General features: G+C 40.2%; 1 protein-coding gene across 1 annotated transcript in view; it reads left to right on the forward strand.

Moving 5' to 3' along the window:
* LOC138173822 (HHIP-like protein 1) overlaps window positions 1-23,571 on the forward strand; it is a 103,126-nt gene that overhangs the window by 59,239 nt on the left and 20,316 nt on the right. Inside the window, exon 7 of the mRNA XM_069103907.1 lies at window positions 20,436-20,517. Coding sequence (XP_068960008.1) covers window positions 20,436-20,517 — 82 coding nt within the window. The remainder of the gene's footprint in view (window positions 1-20,435; window positions 20,518-23,571) is intronic.

Raw genomic sequence — 23,571 nt, forward strand, 5'->3', positions numbered from 1 at the left:
TTGTTGATTCTCATTTACTTTTCTTCTTATATCATCATGATTAGGTTATATCATCATGTATTCTCTTCTGGCTCTGCTTTTTCCATTTCATAAAAGTCTTTCTGGATTTTTTCTATTCTCCATATTTGTCAAACTTCAAGTTTATTATATAAATATATTCCATTATATTAACATATCATAATCTAACCATAGTTGGACATTTATTCTTTTAGTTTTCTGAAATTATAAATAATGTTCCTGGGAAAATTTTTGAATGAATAATCATTTGTGATTTTGAAGACACTTTCAGGAATAGTCCCAACAGTAGAATTATTGGGTCCACCTTTCTACATCTACTGTTTTCTGACGTTAAGGTCTCTTCCAGCCTTGATGGTCTGTGATTCTCTGTCCCTTGGGTAATACGTGGTAATTCTTTGCTTATGAGGACCTGAGGTTCTGGGCAGCTAGGTGGCGCCATAGTCAGGCAGTCTTGGGCACTTACTAACTGTGCGACCCTGGGCAAGTCACTTAACCCTGTTTGCCTCAGTTTCCCCATCTGTCAAATGAGTTGGAGAAGGAAATGGCAAACCACTCCACTGTCTTTGCCAAGAAAACCCCAAGTAGGGCCAGGAAGAGTTGGACAGGACTAAAAATGCTTGAAACACCATAACAACATGAGGTTATGGGTGGAGCCTCTGTTGTCTATGGAGATGGTGTGAGAGGCTATATTGAATTAATTAGGTTCTTCCACATTTGAACCTGGTGGGGGAGTGAGGAAAAGGAAATAGAAGGGAGAGGAATTCCCATTTAGCTGACAATTTTCCTAAACAGGCTTTGTGTAAGTACTTACAGAAGACACAGCTGACTGTAAAAACTTCTTTTTTAGGATGGCATAGTGGATAAAGTGACAGGCTTAGATTCAGGAAGGCCTGAATTCTAATCTGACCTCAGGCACTAGCTTTGTGACCCTGGGCAAGTCACTTTACCTCTGTTTGCCTTGGTTTCCTCATCTTTAAAATGAGGATAATAATAGCACCTTCCTTCCAGGACTGTTGTGAGAATAAAATGAGAGAATAATTGTAAATTGCTTAGCACAGTGCCTGGTACACAGTTAAACACTATTTAAATGTTAGCTGACATTATTTTTATTATTCCATATTTAAGACTCACAGGCCCCATCCTTGTTTATCTCCATCCCTTGATAATCTGAAGCAAAATGTTACACTGGGAATTAAATTAAAAAGGCACAGTATATTCTGCTAGCTTGTTTGTAATTGTTGTTGGTCACTTTGGTTGTGTCCAACTCTTTGTGACCCCATTTTGGAGGGTTTTCCCTTTCCTTCACCAGCTCATTTTACAGATGAAGAAACTGAGGCAAGCAGAGTTAAATGACTTGCCCAGGGTCACACAGCTAGTAGGTACAGCACTCTATGCACTGTGCCACCTAGCTGCTTTGTTTATAATTAGATAAAACCAAGGAGCTCTTTTTCCTCTCCAATGCTTTCTCCTCCCTGGGACTAAAGTAGTATTCTTAAGACATAAACCTGACAATGTCTCTTCAGTGTTCAATAAGTGCCAGTGGCTCCCCATTGCCTTAGGAATCAATTCTTGCTTTATCATAAGTATTCTGGAGCCCGGGTTAATCATTATATCAATCAGAATTCTTTTTTGTGTTTTTTTTGGAGGGGGGAAGGCAGGGCAATTGGGGTTAAGTGACTTGCCCAAGGTCACACAGTTAGTAAGTGTTAAGTGTCTGAGGCTGGATTTGAACTCAGGTTCTCCTGGCTCCAGGGCTGGTGTTCTATTCACTGTGCCACCTAGCTGCCCCTCAATCAGAGTTCTTAAATTTTTCCAAGCTATTGTTCTTTACAAAGTTGTATTCAGTTATAAATTTGTTCTCCTGGTTCTGTTTTCTCCACTTTGCATCAGTTCATACAAGGTCTCTCAGATTTCTCTGAATCCATCCTCCCTTTTACCATTTTTTATAGTACAATAAGATTCTATTACATTCATATACTATAATTTGAACAGCCAAGTCCCAATTGATTATTTCTAATCCTTTACTATAACAAAAAGTACTACTACAAATATTTCTGTGCATATGATTTCTTTTCCTCTGTCTTTCATATCTACAGAGTTCATAGTAGTTCACTTGGTCAAAAGTTGTGCATAATTTAATGACTTTGGGGGTATAAATCCAAATTTGCTTTCCATTATGGTTGGATCACTTCACAGCTCCACCAGTGGTGAGGGCATCAGATAACTGGTATTTTTCTTTTTTGTTATCTTTGCCAATCTTATGGGTGTGAGGTAGGACCTCCATGTTGTTTTCATTTGTATTTCTTTTATTATTATTAGTGATTTGGAGCGTGTTGCCATATGACTTATTAAGAACTCACCTTTCTTTTAAAAATGGCTTGCTCATTTCCTTTGGCAATTTACCTATTTGGAAATGGTTCTTGTTCTTATAGATTTGTGTCAATTACCTTTCTATCTTGGATAGTAGACCTTTATCAGAGAAAGTTTCTGCAAAGATTTCTTTTCTCAGTCAATAGTTTCCCCTCTAATTCTGACTTCATTGATTATATTTGTGCAAAAGCTTTAAATTTTCTGTAATCAAATTTGGTCCTATGAGATTACTGCTTCTCAGTGACTTTTCTTTTCTGGGTTATCATCCAGGTCACGCCCTCTACATTCATAGGTATCCCACAGTGTTCTGGCCTGGGACCTCTTCTTTTCTCTTCTCCCTGTATGCTACTTAATTTGGTTATCTCACCAGTTCCCACAGATTTAGTTGCCATCTCTATGCTGATGATTCTCAGATCTCTTTTTCCTGCCCTAACCCCTCTGCTGTCCTCCGGTCTCACATCTCCAACTGCCTTTCAGACATCTCAAACTGGATGTCTCATAGACTTCTTAAGCCCGGCATGTTTAAAGTTGAACTCATTATCTTTCCTCCTATATCCCTTTCTAACTTACTGTCAAGGACAACACCATCCTCCCAATCCCTCAGTCTCATAACCTAGATGTCATTCTCAACTCCTCCCTACCTCTCATCCCGCCCCCCCATCCAATCTGTCACAAAGACCTGTCAATTTCACCCTTGCAAAATCTATGTAATACGTCTCCTTCTTTCCTCTGAAATTGTTACCACCCTGGTGCAGCCATTCATTACCTCACACCTGGATTATTCAGTAGCCTGCTGGCGGGTCAGCCTACTTCAAGGCTCTCTTCCCCTCTTCAATCTATCCTCCATTCAACTACTAAAGTGATTTTCCTAAAGTGCAGGTTTAATCATGTCACCTCTACCTCTCCACTCAAGAAACTCCACTGGCTCCCCATCACCTCCAGGATCAAATACAAAATCCTTTGCTTGGCATTCAAAGCCCAGCATAACCTAGCCAACCCCCACCTGCCACTCCCTACCACCATTTCAGTCTTCTTATACTTTACTCCCCACCATATATTCCTTGATCCAGTGACACTGATCCCGACTGTTTCATGAATATGACATTCTCTCAACTCTGGGCATTTTGTTCTGGTTTTCCCCATGCTTAGAATGTTCTCCCTCCTCAACTCTACCTACTGATTTCCCTGGCTTCCTTGAAATCTTAATTGAAGTCTCATCTTTCAAACTCTCTTAATTCTAGTGCCTTCCCTCTTTTAATTATTTATTATTTATCCTATACATAGCTTGTTTGTACATATTTGTTTGCTTGTTGTCTCCCCCATTAGATTGTAAGCTCCTTGAGGGCAGGGACTGTCTTTTGCCTTTTTTTTGTATCCCTAGTGCTTAGCACAGTGCCTGGTACATAGTAGACACTTAATAATTCTTTATTGACTGACTATTCTCCATTTTATCAAATGTGATCCTTCACAAAAGTCCCAGTCTCAAGTTTCAGCGTGGCGTGTGAGTGAACCTGGGTTCTTGAAAGTTACGCTAGTGTTGCACAAGTGTTGGTAAGATATCCCATGCTAGAAAGGCTTTGAGTATAGTCCTGGGAGCTGACAGTATGTTTTCTGAGGACCAGAAGAGTTAGTCGTGAAGAAGCACAACACGAGTAGTCCAGACATATGGTGATGAGACTTTCTTGGCCATGGCAACACTGAAATGGGGGAGGAAATACCTCTTGGAACTGTAATACCTCCTTTTGCTCTACTGGAATAATGGCAGAATGGTGGAGAAGAGGACAGTGGGCATTAAGAATCACAGTTTTCAGATTCTCAGTGAACTTTGTCTGTTGGTACTCTACATGTAAGATCCTTGTCTAATGACCAATAAGTGAGGCTGTTGCTGAAGGAGGTGAATTGTATGACTCAATATTCTTGCTAAAAACAAAACCAGAGGAAAAAAGGAAGTTGCAGCTACATGGGAGGAATGCTTTTCACAGGGACTCTTTTGAGAGACAAAGAAAGGAGTAGGAAGAGTAAGTCTGATTATATGCCCCAAAGCTACAACGAAATATTATTTCATGGCACATTTGATCATCAAGTATTATGAAAAACATCTGCAAAAAGATCACCATGAAAATAATTGTACCTAATATACCAACATTAGTTACTCAGGACGAATTGATAGAGAAATTCTATGAAGAACCTGATAAGACTCTCCACATCAAGTCAATATTCAGTCTGATAATTCAGTGACAAATGCAAAGGTGAGAGAAGGTGAAGATGGGAAGTAAATATGGGCAAATACAGGTCAGAAGATAATGAGATGATGAAAAATGCTATCTACCTCCAGAGAAAGAACTGATGAAGTCTGAATGCAGATCAAAGCATGCTATTTTTCACCTTTAAATTTTTTTTTCCTTTTTTGATCTGTTTCTTCTTTCACAACATGACTATTATGGAAATATGTTTTACATGATTGAACATATATAATCCATATCGAATTGCTTACCCTCCTAGGGAGGGCATAGGTAAAAGAGGGAGGGAGAAAATTTGGAGCTCAAAATTTTTTTAAAAATCAATGTTAAAAATTATCTTATATATAATTGGGAAAAAATGAAATACTATTAAAAAAAAAGAATGAGAGAAGCCAAAGACTTGTAGGTTCTATAAGAACCTCATGCCTCTATATCATGAAAACTTTCTTTAGGGAAAAAATTGATAGGTGCTGGATATGGCAAGCATCAAACATGATCACTAAGAATGAACCTGATGACATTTTAATGGACAAGAAAGGACTTGTTATGGACATGTTTGTCATTCCTAAGTCATCTGTCTGTGCACAGACCATTGACTTGGCAGAGATAAGATCAGAATTAATAATAAACAAGATAAGAAATAGTAATGAGAAAATCTATTAAGTTAATTTGAATTATTCAAATAAGCTATGAAGAGTAAAAAATGAAAAATAGACAACAGAAATGACATTGGCACCAACTATAATAATTTTATTCAGAAGCCAAACTAGTTTAAATTAATTGCCATAATAATAAGAAGATCAAAAGCCCAGAGAGCACATTAGTCAGCAAAATTGAACTTATCTCAGAGATGGTATTTGTAAAAAAGCACTTAGTACATTGTCTGGCGTGGCAGGTAGGTGGGGCAGTGGATAGAGTGCTGGCCTGATAGGAAAGCTCATCTTCACAAGTTCAAATTCGGTCTCAGACACTTACTAGCTGTATGACCTTAGGCAAATCACTTAATTCTGTTTACCTCAGCTTCCTCATCTGTAAGATGGCCTGGAGAAGGGCATGGCAAACCACTCCAATGTCTTTGCCAAGAAAACCCCAAATGGGGTCATGAAGAGTTGGATATGACTGAAATGACTAGACAACACAATGCCTGGCACATAGTTTGCTTTCACAAATCTGTTCAACTACCGTACTGTATAGGGATAGCATAAGAGGCTTTGTAAAAACAAACAAAAGCCACTTTGCTGAAAACTAGGTGAATGGCCTATATAAAGCATTTCTCTGATCTATCCATCTGGTGGCTTTATCAAAAAAGGATCCTATTTTTGTTGAAGCTGTGCTCTTACCAATCACTGCTTACTTTTAGAAATGTTCTCTAGTCATTTGCTATTTCTAAATGAATTTTGTATGGTAAGCTTCTGCTTAGCCCAACATCTTCAAGCCGCAGAGTGGACTTTAGAGACAGGGACAGAGAGAGTATTTAGGAAACCAGGTACTAGTAGCATAAATAGAGGAGAAAAGGTTGGAGAGGTTGACCGGGGTCAGATTGTGGAGGGCTTGGAATGCCAGAGTAGGTATGGAAGTCAAAATTTATCTAGTAGATGGTGGGGAGTCCATAAAGATTCTGGAACAGAGGAATAACATGATTAGGACTGGGTTTTAGGAATATTCATCTGGCATAGCTTATCAGGGTGGATGGAAAGGGGCAATGCAATGCTATAGCCAGAGCATATTGGCTCTTGAGCTGATGGTTAAATTTTCAATGTGAGCATTTACTTCACAGAAACTGGCAAATGTAACAAATTGAGATTTGATTTATTGTTTTGTTGATTATCTAAACTTAAATTGATGGAGAAAATGTTAATAATTTGAATTAAAGTTAGAAGTGTGTCTTATGCACTTTTTTTTTTGAGAACAGGTTTTTCATTTACCAGCACACCCTTGGAAAGGAGTGAGACTCCAACTATCATTAGGCAGCAGAGTTGAGATTTGAGGACCCCTAGTTGGGATTGTATAGGGCCATGGCTCCATAAATATGTAGGTATCTCATTCCTCATGCCCAAATTGATGTCATTGAATCCTGAAAGAGAGTGAGAAAGGGGTTGGATCCAAGGAAATTAGCAAGCAGGATTCCCCCTGCCAGGCTGGAAAGTAGATAAGGGTTGTTTGGTTTTTTTTTCCCTTCCCTACCTCTCTCTCTGAATGTCTGACTTTCCTTGTAGTTGGTGGGTGACGTCATGCAACCCATGCCTGTACAAATGCAACATTCCTCCTCTCTTCCCCCAGCTACACTTCCTCAGGACATTTCTCCAGGATGATTGCTTCCCTGCTTTTCTCTCTTCTTATGGTAACTCTTTTCTATCCAAGTATACAATCCTCTGTTCCATTGCTTCAGTGCTGTGTTCTTTCTGAAGTTTAGATTTTAATAGGGAACTCTTGGAGATGCTGTGCTTTTATTTAAATGGATGACCCTCGAATGGTGAAATCTGTGGTACCACATAACTACTGAAGAAAGTTATGTGGCAAGATGACTTTCTGACACCCCTCAAATAATTTCACAAAGTCAGCAACTAACTGTGTATGCAGCAGGCCATAGAATGCAAGGACTGTTCATCTAATCCAGTCCTCTCAGTTTAAAGATGAGGAAACTGAGGCCCAGAGATTTGCTCCAGTTTGGTCAAGTTAGTAGCAATGCAGGGACTAGTTTTGCTGACTTCTAGCTCCACTGAGCCGTTATGGGGGGATGGGGATGAGGAAAGTGTGGCCATTAGAAATTTAGATCCTTAAAAGTAAGACCACGTAACTTTGTATTGAGAAGAATCTCTCCTCTAGAGCTAGTGATGCTTTAGTTTAGAAAAATGTGTAACAAAGGAGTGGGGGGAAGGCAGGAGTCTGTGAGCTGGCTGAGCTGGCGCTGTCAGGGGCCTCTGGTCTTTGTTTCCTCTGGGAGAGCCATTCACCAACAGTCAGGGATTGTCCTGGGACAAAGCCATTTGGGCCATTCAAAGCTGCTGAGAATGCTTGGCCAGGTTGCCAGGCAACTCCATGTACCCCTGTGGTGATCCCTGCATCCCGTTCCCCACCCTAGCTCAGTGCTTCATGCCAAGAAATCTCTGCAAGTTCAATCCTTCAAAGCTTTCTATTTTCCTCTGACAGTTTTACAGGTTCTTTGGGTCCCATCCCAGCTGAGCCAGGTGAAGATGAGCGGCTAATTTTATTATGTATTTTCCCAAGGGGCAGGGCATCCATCGCCTCGTCCCCAGAGCTCACCAGTGCCAGAAATACTCCGAGAAGGGCCCCCAGTTGGAATTAGCATGCCTGTGGCTAATGGGAAGTTTTCATGGTATTTGGAATTCTTTGTTTTCCATGAGGATTAGAGGGTTAATTTATTCTGCACCTCAGTCCTGTGAGGTTTGTTGTGAGGATCAAATGGGATAAATTATGCCAAGTGCTTTGAAATCTTTAAAAATTGTATGTGTACTAGCTATTATTAATGTTAATAGGAGTAATAATAATAATAATGGTTTTGTGGGTCTGAAATTGATTATTTATAAACTTTCCCTTGCCTAGAATCATTTTCCATATTTATCTATGAGGTTTTCTCTCCTCTCCTCCTCTCCTCTCCTTCTCTTCTTCTCTTCTCCCTCTCCTCCTCCTCCTCCTCTCCTCTCTTCTGCCTTCCTCTCCCTCTCCTCTCTTCTTCTCCCTTCCCCCTTCCTCACCCTCTCCTCTTCTTCCTTGCCTCTCCTTCTCTCATCCCTCTGCCTCTCTTCTCCTCTTCTCTTACACACCATGTTAAAGTTCTAAGGGACTTTGGAATCAGAACTTTAGAACGTTGAAGCTGGAAAACACTTTAAAAATTATAGAATCATGGAATGTTAGAGCTGTAAGGAGCTATATAAGATCATCTATAGTACAAATCTCTTATTTTACAGATATGGAAACTGAGAACTCAAGAGCTTAAATTGGAGTTAAGGTAGAGTATAGGTTGTGACTTGGTGTCAAAAAACAAAAAGAACAAATAGCTGTGCCATTTATAAACTATGATCTTAGCCAAGTTCCTTTCCTTCTTTATGCTTCCATTTCTTCATCTGGAATATGAAAAGGTTGGACAAGGTGATTTTTAAGGTCCCCTAATGTTTTGTGATTCAGTAGAATCAGTTCTTCAAAGTCACATAGACAAGTGGCATAGCCCTGTAAGATTTCAGCCTGTGTCTTCTTTGTTCAAGTAGAGGGTTCTTTCCACTATACCAAGGATTCACAGAGATTGGGTAAGTCATGGAAGTTAAATGATAGAGACGTATGTGTCATAGTAGAGAAAAGCACTCAATAGAAAGTTAGAAGATTTGGGCTTAGTTCCAGCATGGTCAGTTGCTACTTGCATGATCTTGGGTAAGTGCCTTAGACTTTCTGAACCTCACTTTCCTCCTTTGTAAAATGAGGGGTTCAGACTAAAGCAAGGATTCTTAACCTAGGGGTCCATAAACTTGTGGTTTTAATATATTTTTATGACTATTTAAATATAGTTGGTTTCCTTTGTTATCCCACATACTTTATTTTATGCATTTAAAAAAACATTATTCTGAGAAGCAGTCCATGGGCTCCAACCAGACTGCAAAAGGGATCCACAATACAAAAATGATTTTTTAAAAATCTGTTAGATCTCAAAAGACCTTTCAACCCTAAAGTCTTCTGATGCTAAGATTTTTTAATATTAAATTTTATTTTATTTTCAGCCCTACATTCTTTCATTCCCACTTTCTCACTACCACCACTAACTGAGAAAGCAAACAATAAATAAATAAATGAATAAAATCCCTGATCCCTCTTACAAACATGTATAGTCAAATAAAAACAAATTCCTACATTATCCATACTAAAAAAAAAACATCTCAATCTATACTTTGACTCCATCACCTCTCTGTGAGGAAGTCGATAGCATTCCTCTGGAATGGTGGTTAGTTATTTCATTGATAGGAGTTACTAAGTCTTTCAGAGATGATTATCTTTTTGTTGTTATTGTAAACATTATTCTCCTGGTTCTCCTCGCTTCACTCTACATCAGTTCCTGTAAGTCTTCGCAAACTTTCTCTAAAACTATCCCCTTCATCATTTCTCACAACACATCACTTTTATTTAACGTAATTTGTTTAGTTGTTCCCCAATTGATGGGCACCCTCTCAAGCTTCTATTTCTTTGCCACTGCAAAAAGAATTGCTATAAATGTTTTTACATGTCTCTTTTTCTTCTTTATGTCTCTTTTTCCTCTTTCTTTGATCTCTTTGGGTTATAGACCTAGCAGTGGTATCACTGGGTCAAAGGGTAGTTTGGTTGATCCTAAGATACTAGAATTTACTGCTCAATCAGGTACATTCAGAAGATTCTACGATAGCTTGTGTGGCCTTGAACATTTGGGGGAAGTCCAAATAAGATGACTCCTCTAATATTAATAAAAACCAATCTCTTCTGTTTCTATAGCGCTTTCTTAGACAATTTTCTGAAAGAAATTGTTCATATTTTTATAGAAAAATTTCTAGGATGTTAGTAATCCTGAGATATTTGCATTGTGATCTATGCTTCATGCTTTCTCACTTGGTTCTATGCATTTTCCAATAGCTTGGATAATTCAATGTGGATTTTGTTTTTGTTTTTTTAACCTATATCAAGTTGCTTTTTTTTAATTGTCTACCATTTATTTTCCTCTATAGTAAGTCTCTTTTTTGCTTCTGGAGACTTTTAGTGTTTTGTAACCTCATTTTCCATACTGATCATTTTCTCCATTAGTTCCTTTCATTCTTTCAATTCTTCCTTAATTTCCTTGTCTTTCTGAAAACTTCTCTAAGATCTTCTTTTATTTGGTCTTGTGGTTTGTTTAGCATTACCAAATATTGATTATTTTCTTTGGCTATGACATTTATCCACCTAAAGCCATCTCTCAATATATAATCTGACTTGGCTTCTTTTTCAATCTCTATTTGTTCCTAGTACATAAAGCTATTCAGTTGTTTCACATTTTTAAAAATTGCTTTATCATTCATATCATTTCTCATCTTTTATTGTGGTTAGTTTTTGTTTTCCTGTGTATTTTTAAACTATATTTCTTTTCTTTGTAGTAATTTCTGTGTGTATGTGTGTGTTTGTGTGTTGTGTATTTTGGTGGGTGTATTGAAAACCTGGCTCTTGTCAATTTGCTCAATTCTTCATCTTGAATCAGTCTCTCCAGGATTCTGTAGCATTTTCTTTTCTTTTCTTTTTTTTTTTTTTTAAAGCAATTGGGGTTAAGAAACTTGCCCAAGGTTACACAGCCAGTTTTTGTGTGTGGGTGTTAAGTGTCTGAGGCCAGAACTGATCCCGGATCCTCCGGACTCTGGGCCAGCTCTCTTACTCACTGCACCACCCTAGCCACCCCTCTTTTTTCTTTTAAACTAATATTATATTTTTTCCCCAATTGCATGCAAAAACAATTTTTATCATTCATTTTTAAAAGATTTGAGTTCCAAATTCTTTCCCTCCCTCCCTTCCTTCACTCTCCCTTCCCTGAGGCAGCAAGCAATTTGATACAGGTTTCTCTAGCATTTTCAAATCACTCCTTTGTCGGTTATCTTATTTGTACCTCATAACAACATTGTAAAGGGATGCAGGGTAGGGTTCATTTATCCCCATTTTAGAGGTGAGGAAGTTGAGACCCAGAGAAATGAAATGACCTGCTCAAGGTGACACAGCTAGTAAAGGGTAGAGAAAAACATGGGAAGAAGTGAAGTAAGCGCATGTAGAGCAATATATACAATAATTATAGTAGATGAAAAGGCCATATGAGCTCAGACTGATTTTTGTCCAGGGGAACATGTGAAGAAACATTTCCTTTAAGTAGAGGAATGAGGCAGGCAAGATAAGGTAACAAATGTTTTTAAGCACTTATTTTTTCCTCCACTTAATAGTATTTTATTTTTTCCAATTACACATAAAGATAGTTTTCAACATTCATTTTTATTAGATTTTGAGTTCCAAATTTTTCTCCCTCTCCCCTCCACCCAAAGCCGGCAAGTAATCTGATATAGGCTATACATGTACAATCATATTAAATATATTTCTACATTAGTCATGTTGTGAAAGAAGAATCAGAACAAAAGGGGAAAACCACAAGAATGATAAAAACAACAAAAGAGAAAGTAGTCTGCTTCCCTCTGCATTCAGATTCCATGGTTCTTTTTCTGGCTGTGGATGGCATTTTCCATCAGGAGTCTTTTGGAGTTGTCTTAGATCATTATATTGCTGAGAAGAGCCAAGTCTATCAAAGTTGTTCACTTCACAGTGTGGCTGTTGCTGTGTACAGTGTTTTCCTGGCTCCGTTCATTCAGTACCTGTTTTGTGTTAGGCACTTTTCTAAGCAAGGGAAGACAAAAACCAAGCAAAAACAGACAGTCCCTGGCCTCAAGAAGCTTATATTCTAATGAGGGAAGACAACACATAAAAGGGAGCTGATGGGGAAGAACATGGGATACCCAAGTGGAGATATGGGGGCAGAGCCCCTAAAGACGGAAGTAAAACCAAGAAGGGAGTGAAGCATGGTCAAAATGGAGGCCCTGAAAGGTGGGGCTTCCAGATAATCAAGGTAAAAAGCAAAAGGCATCAATGGGAAAGAGAGCTGGCACATGTGGAAAGATTTTGCTGGGAAATTAAGCCAAGCTGATGTGAACCGGGTCTCCAAAATGGAGGCCTTGCAAGTGATTTCACCAATGGAATGAGAAGGGATGGCATGGTGGAGGGATATTGGTGGGTGTATCTCTTCCAGACATCCAGGTGCTGAGGAACTGGGGAGTTGAACTTTACATACACTGTCAGATAAAGGTCCTTTTATCAGTAGGGTATTTTTTAAACTTTTTTTTTTCCTAAGGAGGTTTCACCTTGAGGTGGGGTTGAATTAAGAGCTAGTGTGTGAGTAGAAGGAGGTAGGAAAATGTAGAGACAGATTTGGGGAATAACTAATATGAAAAACAAAAGACATCAATTAAACAATTAAACAACCTCCCTTAGGGACTGTGTTTAAAATGTAAACAAGACAGGAAACTTTCAGTGCCTATTCTCTCTTCTTTTCCCCTCATCCCTTCCCCTCACCTACCCACCCCCAGTTCCTCAGTGCATACATATTAGCTCCCAGCTGCCTGGAGTGTGAACTGTGATCCTCAGTAGGGTTCCTGGCTCCCTGAGACAGAGAAACAGGCAATTTGGCAAACTGGTTCTATCTAGCAGTGCTGGGCATTCAGAATGTGCTCAGTGAACACTTGGTTGGCTATAGGTATAACAGCTAAGCCTTTTATTTTATTTTACTTTATTTTGTTTTTGGAGGGTGAGGCAGGTGGGCCTTACCTCACCCTATTAGGAAATCTGTCATTCCTGTTATGCAGGTGGTATTCTGAAAAGATCCTGGAAGACAGGAGACCCGGACTCTAGTTCCACTGCCATCATTAACTCATTGTGTGATCTGAGAAAAACCATTTCACTTCTCTGGGGCCTCAGTTTTCTCATGTATAAAATGGGGATGATAGTTTCTGGCTCATTGACCTATATTTGCACTTCTGTTGAATTTCTGGGCATAAGTATATTTGGGGGTATGAAGGAATTAGTTTTTTCAAGATCTAGCTCACATCTCAACTTCCCAAATTCAGAAACATTTGGGAAATAAGGTACAGAGCTGAGAGGGACTTTATAGATCAACTCATTCAATCATCTCATTTAGCATATAAGAGAACTGAGGCTTGAGCACCTGCCCAAAGTCATGCATGTAGTAAACATCAGAACCAGGATTGGAAGCCACAGTTTCTAATTGTGAATCCAGGGCTGTTTGTATGATTGTACACAGATGGTGCACTAGGCCATGGCAAAAATACGAAGATTAGGTAAGACAGGACCCGTTTCATCAAGGAGTTCAGTTTTGTAATGGGGTACAGAATCAGAGAGTTGGAAGGAGACTCAGAGGCAACCAATTCAAGAATCCCCTCTGGCTCATCCACAGCAAGCTTTCAATCAGTTCTTCCTCTTCCTTTCCTCTCATTTTCTTCTTGGTTAGTCAGTAGATAGAGTGCCAGGCCTGGAGTCAGGAAATTGTTTTGGTTTTGAGTCATTTCAGTGATGTCTGTCTTTTCAAGACCCTATTTGGAATGTTCTTGGCAAAGATACTAGAGTGGTTTGCCATTTTCTTCTCCAACTCATTTTACAGATTAGGAAACTGAGGCAAATGGGGTTGTGTGACTTGCCCAGGGTCACACAACTAGTAAATGTGTAAGGCTGGATTTTCCAGTCCCAGCACTCCATCCATTGCACCACCTAGCTGCCCTGGAGACAGGAAAACCATAGATCAAGTTGAGATTTAGATCCGTTTGCCTCTGTTTCCTCAACTGTACAGTAGAGATAATAATAGCACATACCTCAATCAATAAACATTTATTAAGCTCCTACTACATGCCAGGCACTGTGATAAGTACTGGGGATGTAAAAAGAGGCAAGAGATAGTCCTCCCTGCCCTCAGAGGGCTTATCATCCACTGGAGGAGAGGATTGTGAGGGTCAAATGAGATCTTGGTAAAGTACTTAGCTCAGTGCCTGAAAGGTAGTAAGAACTATGTAAAATGCTATAGTTGTTGTTATTTTTTATTATCTCCCTGTAGTCTGCCTTCCACCCTCATTATTCAGCGGAAACTGCTTTCTTCTCAGTTAACGGATGGTCTTTCTGTAGCCAAGTCTCTAATTGTCCTTTCTTAATTGTCACCCTTCTGGATGTCTTTGCAGCCTTGCACTTTGCTGATCATTCTCTTCTCTCCAGGTTTTCGTGTGTCTCTCTCTCCTGGTTCTTCTCCTCCAGGTCTGACTGCTCCTTCTCAGTCTCCTTTAATGGATGTGCCTTCAGGTCACCTCCACTAACCAGGTGTCCTAGGCTTTCTCTTCTCCCTCTCCACCACTTCATTTGTTGATTTAATCAGCTCCTATGGATTCAATGATCATCTGTCTGCTGCTGATGGGGCAGCTAGCTGGTGCAGCGGATAGAATGTTGGGCCTGGAGTACAGAAGACTCCATCTCCCTGAATTCAAATCTGGCCTCAGACACTTACTAGCTATGTGACCCTGGGCAAGTCACTTCACCCTATTTGCCTCAGTTTCCTCATCTGTAAAATGAACTGGAGAAGAAAATGGCAAACCACTCTAGTATCTTTGCCAAGAAAACCCGAAGTGGGGTCATGAAGAGTCAAACATGACTGAAAGTAACACAATAACAAAAAATTGCAGATGATTCTCAGATCTGTTTAACTCTTAACTTCTCTCTTGACCTCTAGTCTCATATTCTTGTCTACCCACTGGATATCACAAACTAGATGTCAAACTCAACATGACTAAAAATGACCTTATTATCTTCACTTCCTACCCTTCTCCTCTTCTGAACTTGACAAATATTGTTGAGTACTATACTCCTGGGGCTACCCCTGCTCAAGTCCTTGACTCTTTACATACAATAAATTGCCAAGTCTACCTTCTCTCAAACATGTCCCCTTCTCTCCTTTGGCACCACCACCACCCTGGTTCAGGCTCCCATCACCTTGATGGGGGGATGGCAATAGGTTATACAAGAACTCTGATCAAGATCAATGACCAGAATCCCTGCGATTTAGTCTGGAAAGAATTCAGTAGGCACAAGCAAACTTGGAGTCAGGATTGTAAAAGTTTATTGTTACACTTTATAGCAGGCAGGGGTTCTTAGGGAACCTGCAAATTTATTGTTGCGCTGTACAGTGGGAAAGAGTTCTTAGGAAACCTGCAAACTTAAAGAAGTCACAGGTATAGTTTTAAGGAGTCAAGACAGTCAGTTATGTCTAATTATGCTAACTAGGTGAGTAAGGGTGGGATTAGAGAGGAGTTAAGGAGTGGTCAGTGCTTAAAGGAACATGCACTTTTAATGTCAACTTCGAAAGCATATTGCCCATAATTGACTGGGAAATAGCCCAAGGTGGGGCTACCTGGAGATGTGGTTTTAGGCTTGAAACATCACTAAGTCAGCTAGCAGTCAAGGCTAACTGAGAAGTGCCTAGTCTGCCACTCATCAGTGTCATGTTTGACAAGATGGATGTTGGGAACCAAGGCTAACGGAGACTCAGTATGTTTATAATTGGCTAAGGTGAGACTCAGTATGTGTATAATTGGCTAAGGCGTTAACCTTTTCAGGATTCATAGATGCAGCTGGCCATTATTCTAAGGGGAGATAACATTTGCCTAAGCTAAAATGTTTATAGATGGTTTAGTGAAGGATTCATAGGTGTAGCTTGTTATTGTTCCAAGCAGAAATAAACAGTTCATGGGTTGTTGCTGGGCAGAGTGCTGGCAGGGGAAAGGGCAGAGTTAATGCTCTGAGGCTGGGGGGGTGGGGTGGGGTGGGGTGGGAATCTGATTTTACAGACTGGTTTTACAAATTGATTTTACAAACTAATGTTACCAACATAGACACTCCAAGCACCCCATCAACCTCATGCTTCGACTATCTCAGTAACCTTTTGGTCGACTTTCCTGCCTCAAATCTCTCCTCACTCCAGTCCATTCTCCACAAAGGTAGCAAAGTGATCTTCCTAAAGCAAAGGTCTGACCATGTCACCCTCCTGCTCAGTCAACTCCTGTGCTTCCCTATCACCTCCAGAATCAACATTAAATCCTTTCTTTGTCTTTTAAAACCCTTCACAACCTGGATCCTTTTGCCTTTTCAGTCTTCGTACACCTTACTCCCCTTTACCTACTCTGTGATCCAGTGGTGCTGGCCTCCTTGCAGGAAACACTTCCTTCTGGGAAACCTCTCTGACTCCACGCATCTTTATTGATTATCCCTCATACTTTGAATGCTCATTCTTCTCATCTCCATCTCCAGGCTTCCATGGGTTTTTTTTCCCCCTAAGTCTCATCTAAAATCCCACTTTCTGCAAAAAGTATTTCTTAATCCCTTTTAATGTTCATGCCTTCCAGGGGTGTGCTGGTGAATGTTAAACAGCTAGCTGGGCAGGGGGGTGGTATGACACACTTTACGCATAATATGCATTATTAACATTTTCTTCATCACTTTATTAGGTTCAGACAATCAACAAGACAATAAATCAAGTCCTGAATTGTAGTGTTTGCCAGTTTCCAGTGGGCAAATGCTCACAATGGAAATTTAACAACTGGCCTTTCTGAGCTCCCCCTCCTTCCTGAGATTGCTCCCAACTTATCCTGTCTGTCTGAATGTCATCTCCCCCACTACCTTGTAAATGCCTTGTGGGTATTTGCCTTTCTTTGTATCACCAGAGTTTAGCACAATGTTAGCCTGGGATACATAGACACTTACCCATGGTAGGTGAGGAGGGGAGACAAAACCTGGAGGCCTGTGTCTTCCTGAGGACACCATTACCTCCCTGACCTAGGGGACCTTTCCTTTCCCTTGAAATTTTGTACTATCTCTATTCTCAAGCTTTTCTGAGGGGATTGAACAGTAGGATGTAATATGGGGGCCGCTTTGTGAGGCGAGAGAGGGACAGGCAGATCACAAAAGAAGAAAGGGAGATGTCTTCTGAACCTCAAGTACAGGGCTATGCCTTTTGGATGAAATCCTGAGGATTTTTTTACTTCCCTGGAAGCTTTACTTTCCCAAGCTGCTAATTTTTGGGGTGGGATGGGCATAGAGTGAGCTTAGGTTTTGGGTGTACCTGGAAGAATGGAAAAAACATCTTACCTATGAACCTGTCCATAGTCACAGGGTCAGGGGCCTCTGCTCTGTAAGTCTGTATTTCAGAAATCTGACTGAAAGAATTTTGGATCCCAAGTCAGGAGACCCGAGTTCTAGTCCTTACTCTTATACTAACTTTGAGTGTTTCTTTTGCTACCTATTTCAAACCAGTTTCTTTTTTTAATCAATCAAAATTAATTTTTAAAATAAAAGCTACATGTCAAAAAGAAATGAATAATAAGAGGTGTTAATTATACTCATTTATGAAAACAACTTCCCATTTATGCTTTATTAGCAAATAACTAATACAGATTTTCTTATTCTTTGCTGTCCCACCTATTAGCCCTGTCCAAGAAATTGTCATTGATTACTTTGATTTAGGGAAATTTTCAGCTAGTTTCAAATCAACTTAACTGCATCTCTGTCTAGTTCACATTCCTGCATCTTTGCTATAAGGATGACGTAAAAGACTTTGTCAAATGTTTGAGTGGTCTCTCTATATTATATATACAGTCTTCCTTTGCTGTACCAGTCCAGCTGCCTAGTCTGAAAGGAAAATGTGGTTAGTCTGGTATAACCTGTTCTTGATAAAACTGTGCCGATTCTCAGTGATTACTGCTTTCCTTTCTAGAGGTTGACAAATCACCCCTTTAATAATATGTTTTAGAATTTTGCCAAGATTGAAGTTGTGCTTACCCACAGATTCCAGGCTCCATTCTCTTCTCTTTTATGAAAATCAGAACAATATTTGCCACTCTTAAGTCCTGAAGCATCTCTCCTATTCTGCAGGATCTTTCAAAGTTCAGTAGCAGTCCCTTAGTATTCCCATCCACAAATTCTTTCAGCACCCTGTCATTTGGGGCCTGATGGCTTGAACTCACCAAGGGCAATTAGATGTTCTCTTATTATTTCCTTAATTACCTTGGCCTTCAACTCCCTATTTGCTGATTTTGTTTTATCCTCTCCATTCCAAAGATGTTTCATCCTGGCAGAGAGAAGAGAAGAAAGACAGAAAGAAAGGAAAAGAGCTGTCATCCATCATCAGCCCATCTTCCCTAAGCAGCATTTCCATCCCTTCTTTTGGTGTCTTAGCATTCTTTGTCAGACTCAGCTCATCCTGAGTTTGGGCCTTTTCATTTTTTTTTTCTGTCTGTCCCACAGGTCCTGCTTAGGATAACTTCTTGATGAATTGTAAATTTGACAGGTTGGTCATCTGCCACTGTGCTCAGAATCACAGAACTATCAGAGCTAGAAGGGAGCTTAGAGACCATTGAGTTTAACCCCCTTATGTTACAGATAGAGAAACTGAGATCCCAAGAAGTAAAGTGAGTCACCCACGGTTAGGACTTTGAACCCAAATCTCATTCCAAGTTCAGTTCTCTTTCACTACCCACTGACCAGCTCACTAGCCATCTGACAGATGGGCAAAATGCTGTGACAAATAAGGATCTAGGTCTTCAGATATCATAGTTAAAGCTTATTGGGCAGCAGGACAAATCTTACTGGACATGACTGGGACTACAGGAGGTTGTGGGTGAACTCAGAGATTCAGCCACTGCCAGACACATGACAGTGATCAACAGCTGGATGTGCCATCAGTAGAGAGTTAGAGTATTTTTTCCAGGGAGTCTGGCAGCATATTGATAGAGGCACATGGGCAACAGGTATTAAAACCAGACCTCATAGGCAAGAATCTGCTTCTTAAAAGTAAATTTTCTATCATTAGATGTCTTCAAGCAGAGGTTAGAGTTTATGTAGATAGGATTTATGCTTCATTCAATTCAATGACAAACATTTATTAACCATCTCTTATGTGTAAGTTACAAAATTGGGAATATTAAACATAGCGTAAAATATCACAATATCTAGCTTCAATAAATTTATAACCTAATGTGTCTATAGGGGAGATATGAAATGTACACAAATAAATGATATAGATTAGGATGTAATTAAATACAAAGAAGAGGTCCTAGCAAAGGATTATAAGAAATGTGAGGAGGAAGGAGAAAATTACAATTACTGAGAGGTTTAGGGAAGGAAAGAAATGGTCTGGGAAAGTTTCTTGGAAGAGGTAGCATCCAAATTCAACCTTAAAAAGGAAGGAATTTGAATGGTCAGAGAGAGAGGATGTGGATGATTCGGAAGGTCCATTCCAGACCTTGGGGGAATGATTTAAGCAAAGATTGTGACAATGGGAGTGCACTGGACAGAGGACAGGCTACTTGAGCTGGATGGACCATATGGTCCAGGAAGGGGTATAGTATGAGATAGGGTTAGTAAATTGAAGCCAGATCATGGCAGAATCATAGGATTTAGAGCCAGAAGGGACTTTAGAGATCCGGTCTCCACATTTTTACAGATGAGTAAACTGAGACCCAGAGAATTAAAGTGGCTTGTTCAAGGTTCTATAGAGCTGAGATCCAAACCTAGGTCCTTTGCTAACAAATCTGGTGCTTTGTTCCCTGCGGTCTGGGCTACCTCTCTCAAATGCTAGGCTAAGGACTTTATACATTATTCAGTAGGCCGTGGGAACTGCTGAAGGCTTTTGAGGAAAATGAGTGATGCGATTAGAGCAGTTGATTAGGAAAATTCTTAAGCCTTAGTGGGAAGGTTGGATTGGAGTCTGAGAGAAGAATGCAATCAATACTTAGACTTGGTTGTACTAAATGACTTATATGATCCCATTTAAGATTCTGCAATAGGGGAGAGGCAAGGCCCAACTGCTGGAAAAGATTTATTATTTTTAACTCAGAGAAACTTAGCAGTGACTTGGGCATAGGAAGGATGAGATTCAGGATCCAGATATTGAGAACAGAGTAACAAAGTTGGACTTGGTTATAAGGATCAAGGCAAGAGACTGGCTACTGGATGTTGTATAAGGTCAGAGCAAAGCAAAACTCTATGGTGAGTTTCAGAGCTCTGGGGCCTGGGTTTGCTATCAATCCTGCCGAGCTCAGAGTTAAATTGAGCTCATTCTGGGATGGGTGACTAAACGGCTATACCTATGATATTTGAAGGGTAAAGGATATGCAAGGAAGCACCAGGTAACATTTTCACATGTTCCTCTTTTTTCTCTCAAAGGGGAGCTCTATTTCATGTCTACTGGAGTGCCAAGTGCCACTTCTGCAAGTGGAGTCATTTACAAAATGGTTGACCCTTCCAGGTAAGGCCTACTCTAATTTTTAAAAAAATGTAGCATCCATGTGCCTGACTATGATTAATTTTTCAGCAATCCCTGGCCCCCAAAGTCTTGTATGAATAGAAAATGAGCACAAGCCCTACTCATGTTCCCTAATGCGCTCCCCTCCCTATCCTGGGCCAAGCTCACTTTAGAACTTGCCAGTGTCATAACTGGTAAAGATCTTAAAGTCCAATAAGATAAACGTCAGAGCTGGAAGGAGCCTCAATCCCAGAGCCACAGAGCGTCTGGGCCCCAGTGGCTTTCTCAGTGTGTTTCTTCTTCAGGCAGGCTAACTGAATTGTTCAGGATTGCACTATATGCTTTGGCTTTTAACTGCTCAGTCTTGTGCTTAGTTCCCTGATATCTCTCTCTTGTAATAATCGACATAGGTGGCTTATTTCTTGTTCCTGTGCCACCTGTGTTATTAGAGGCTATTGAAAGGAATCATCAGAGAAAGGCTTAATGTTGGCTGATGGTGACAGAAAGTATCATGATCTCCAGAGGAAAGACTCCTTTCAGCTCCATCGAGGCAGGGCCCCAATTTGATAGGAAATCAGCTTTCTTGCTGATAGGGGGATGTAGCTCCTAATAAAGAGCTAGTAACAGACAGTCATGTGTTTGCACTCTGTAGGCACCTCCAATGTGACCACCATTTTGATTCAGGAGAAAGGTATCACTGCTGTTACTCACAGGATCTGTTCTGTTCTTGGTTGAGCAAACTTTGAGAAGTTCCCCCTGTGCTAAAGGGGATTCAAAGGTGAATAGTTTTGCATGCTGCAGCTTAGAATCTAATCTTTAACTGAATCTGTGATCTCGGATTCTGAAGCTCCCTCTTATAATGCTGATTGCAACCCATCCATCCTGTGAGATGATAATAGTCTATTAGATGGCTCCTTTCTTTCTCTGATGGACCCTGCTTTATTAAGCACTTAAAGATATTCCACAAGGGAGAGTGGCATGAATGTACAACCTGAAATCTATTGGAGGAGAAAAAAATAAACACCCCCCTTTTCCCCCCCTCCCCCAATTAGCCCAAGCAGTTTATAAACCATGACATCTGATGTGGGAGAGATCACTTCTCTGTGTGGGGATCAGGGAAGATTTCACAAAGAAGGAAGCACTGGAGTTGCTTTGTAAGATGACTAGGTTATTATTAACTGGCAGAGATAGGGGAAAGGGTATGGTTTTTCTGAACCCTTAAATGAATCCAGCTCTGCTGAGAGACTGTGGGATAGTAGACAGACTGTTGGGTTATGAGTCAGGAGACCTGGGTTTGAGTTGTGGAGATTTGACATTTGTCAGTATATACGACTGCTCAGTTGTTGTTCAGTCATTTTTTCAGTCATGTCCAACTCTGTGACTCTGGGGTTTTCTTCGCAAAAATCCTAAAGTGGTTTACAATGTCCTCTCATAGCTCATTTTACAGATGAGGAACTGAGGCAAACAGTTAAGTGACTTTCCCAGGGTCACACAGCTAGGAAGTATCTGAGGCCAGATTTGAACTAAGGAAGATGAGTCTTCCTGACTTCAGGCCCACTGCTCTATCCACTGTGCCATCTAGCGCCCTGTGTGACTGTAGTCAACTTATTTTACTCTCTGAGTTTTAGTTTCTTCTGTAAAATGGGAATTATAACACATGCATTATCTACCTCACAACTAATAAAGGGCTTTGCAGACCACATATGTACATATTTGTGTTATATGTGTATCTATATGTGCATTATATATGAATATATAATATATACAATTATATATATGTAAATGCACATGTACATGCACACATTTTATACGGATAATTTTATCATACGCTGCTGAACAAAGCTAAAGGAAATCACAAAACCTTGTTGACTGGGTCCACAACAGATTTATGCTGGCTAAATCAAACTGGGCCCTCCCTGCAGCCAGGCAACCCCACTGCTCCTCCCCGACTGATTTCTCATCCCCCTCAAACAGGAACTGTTTTAAACCTGTGACTTTTACCTTGAACCTCCAACATCACTTGTCATTCTCTCCCTTCACCTTCTCTGCTAAGAACTTTAAGTCATGCTTTACCAGAAAAAATTGTGGCTTTTCACTGAGAGCGTTCTCTCCTTCTCTCCTCGCTTCCTTCCTGACATCATCTCCTCCTCCTCCTACTTTTACTTCAGTCCATGTTGATGAGGTAACTTCTGTTTGACAAGGTCAGGCCCTCTACACAGACTTGATCCCACCCCCCATCTGTATACTCCAGCAGATCATCGCCACTCTCTATTTACTCATTCCTTTCCTGCTGCCTACAAACACACTCATCTTCCCACCCTTGAAAAACTCTCACTACATCCTACCATGTTCTGTACAACTCTGTGACCCTGTTTACCATAGCATCCCAATGCTGCCCATGGGATTTTCTTGGCAAAGATACTGAACTGGTTTGCCATTTTCTTCTCCAGAGGATTAAGGCAGAAGTTAAGTGACTTGACCAGGGTCACATAGTTAATAAATGTCTGAGACTGGATTTGAACTCAAGTCCTCTTAATACCTAGCATTCTATCCACTGAGCCAAGAGCCATGCCCACCAGCTTTTTCCCCTTTATCTCTTCACATCTTCTCAGCTGAACTCTTTTTTTAAATTAAATTTTATGTTTATTTTTAGTTTATATCATTCATTTCCACAAGATTTTGAGTTACAAATTTTCTCCCTGTCTTTCCCCTACCTACCACCCCAAAACAGTGACCCCACTGTAAAGCCCCTCCCTCAATCTGCTCTCTCCTATATTCTTCCCCAAACCCCCTTCAACTCTCCAGTAGGGCAAGATGGATCTCTATACCCCAGTGCCTGTACATCTTATTTCCCAGTTGTAAACGTAAAAAAAAAAAATTATATATATATAAACATTTGATTTTAAAACTTTGAATTCCAGATTCTTTCCCTTCCTCCCTTGTCACCCATCCTTACTGGGAAGATAGGCAATTCAATATAGGTTATACACGTGTAGCTACGCAAAACATTTCCATTGGGGATATATTGTGAAAGATTGACTATATTTCCCTCCATCC

Source organism: Petaurus breviceps, unplaced genomic scaffold (genome assembly GCF_028583685.1).
Source record: "Petaurus breviceps papuanus isolate PSGF00001 unplaced genomic scaffold, PetGlider_PUasm1.0 65, whole genome shotgun sequence".
Classification (NCBI taxonomy): Eukaryota; Metazoa; Chordata; class Mammalia; order Diprotodontia; family Petauridae; genus Petaurus; species Petaurus breviceps.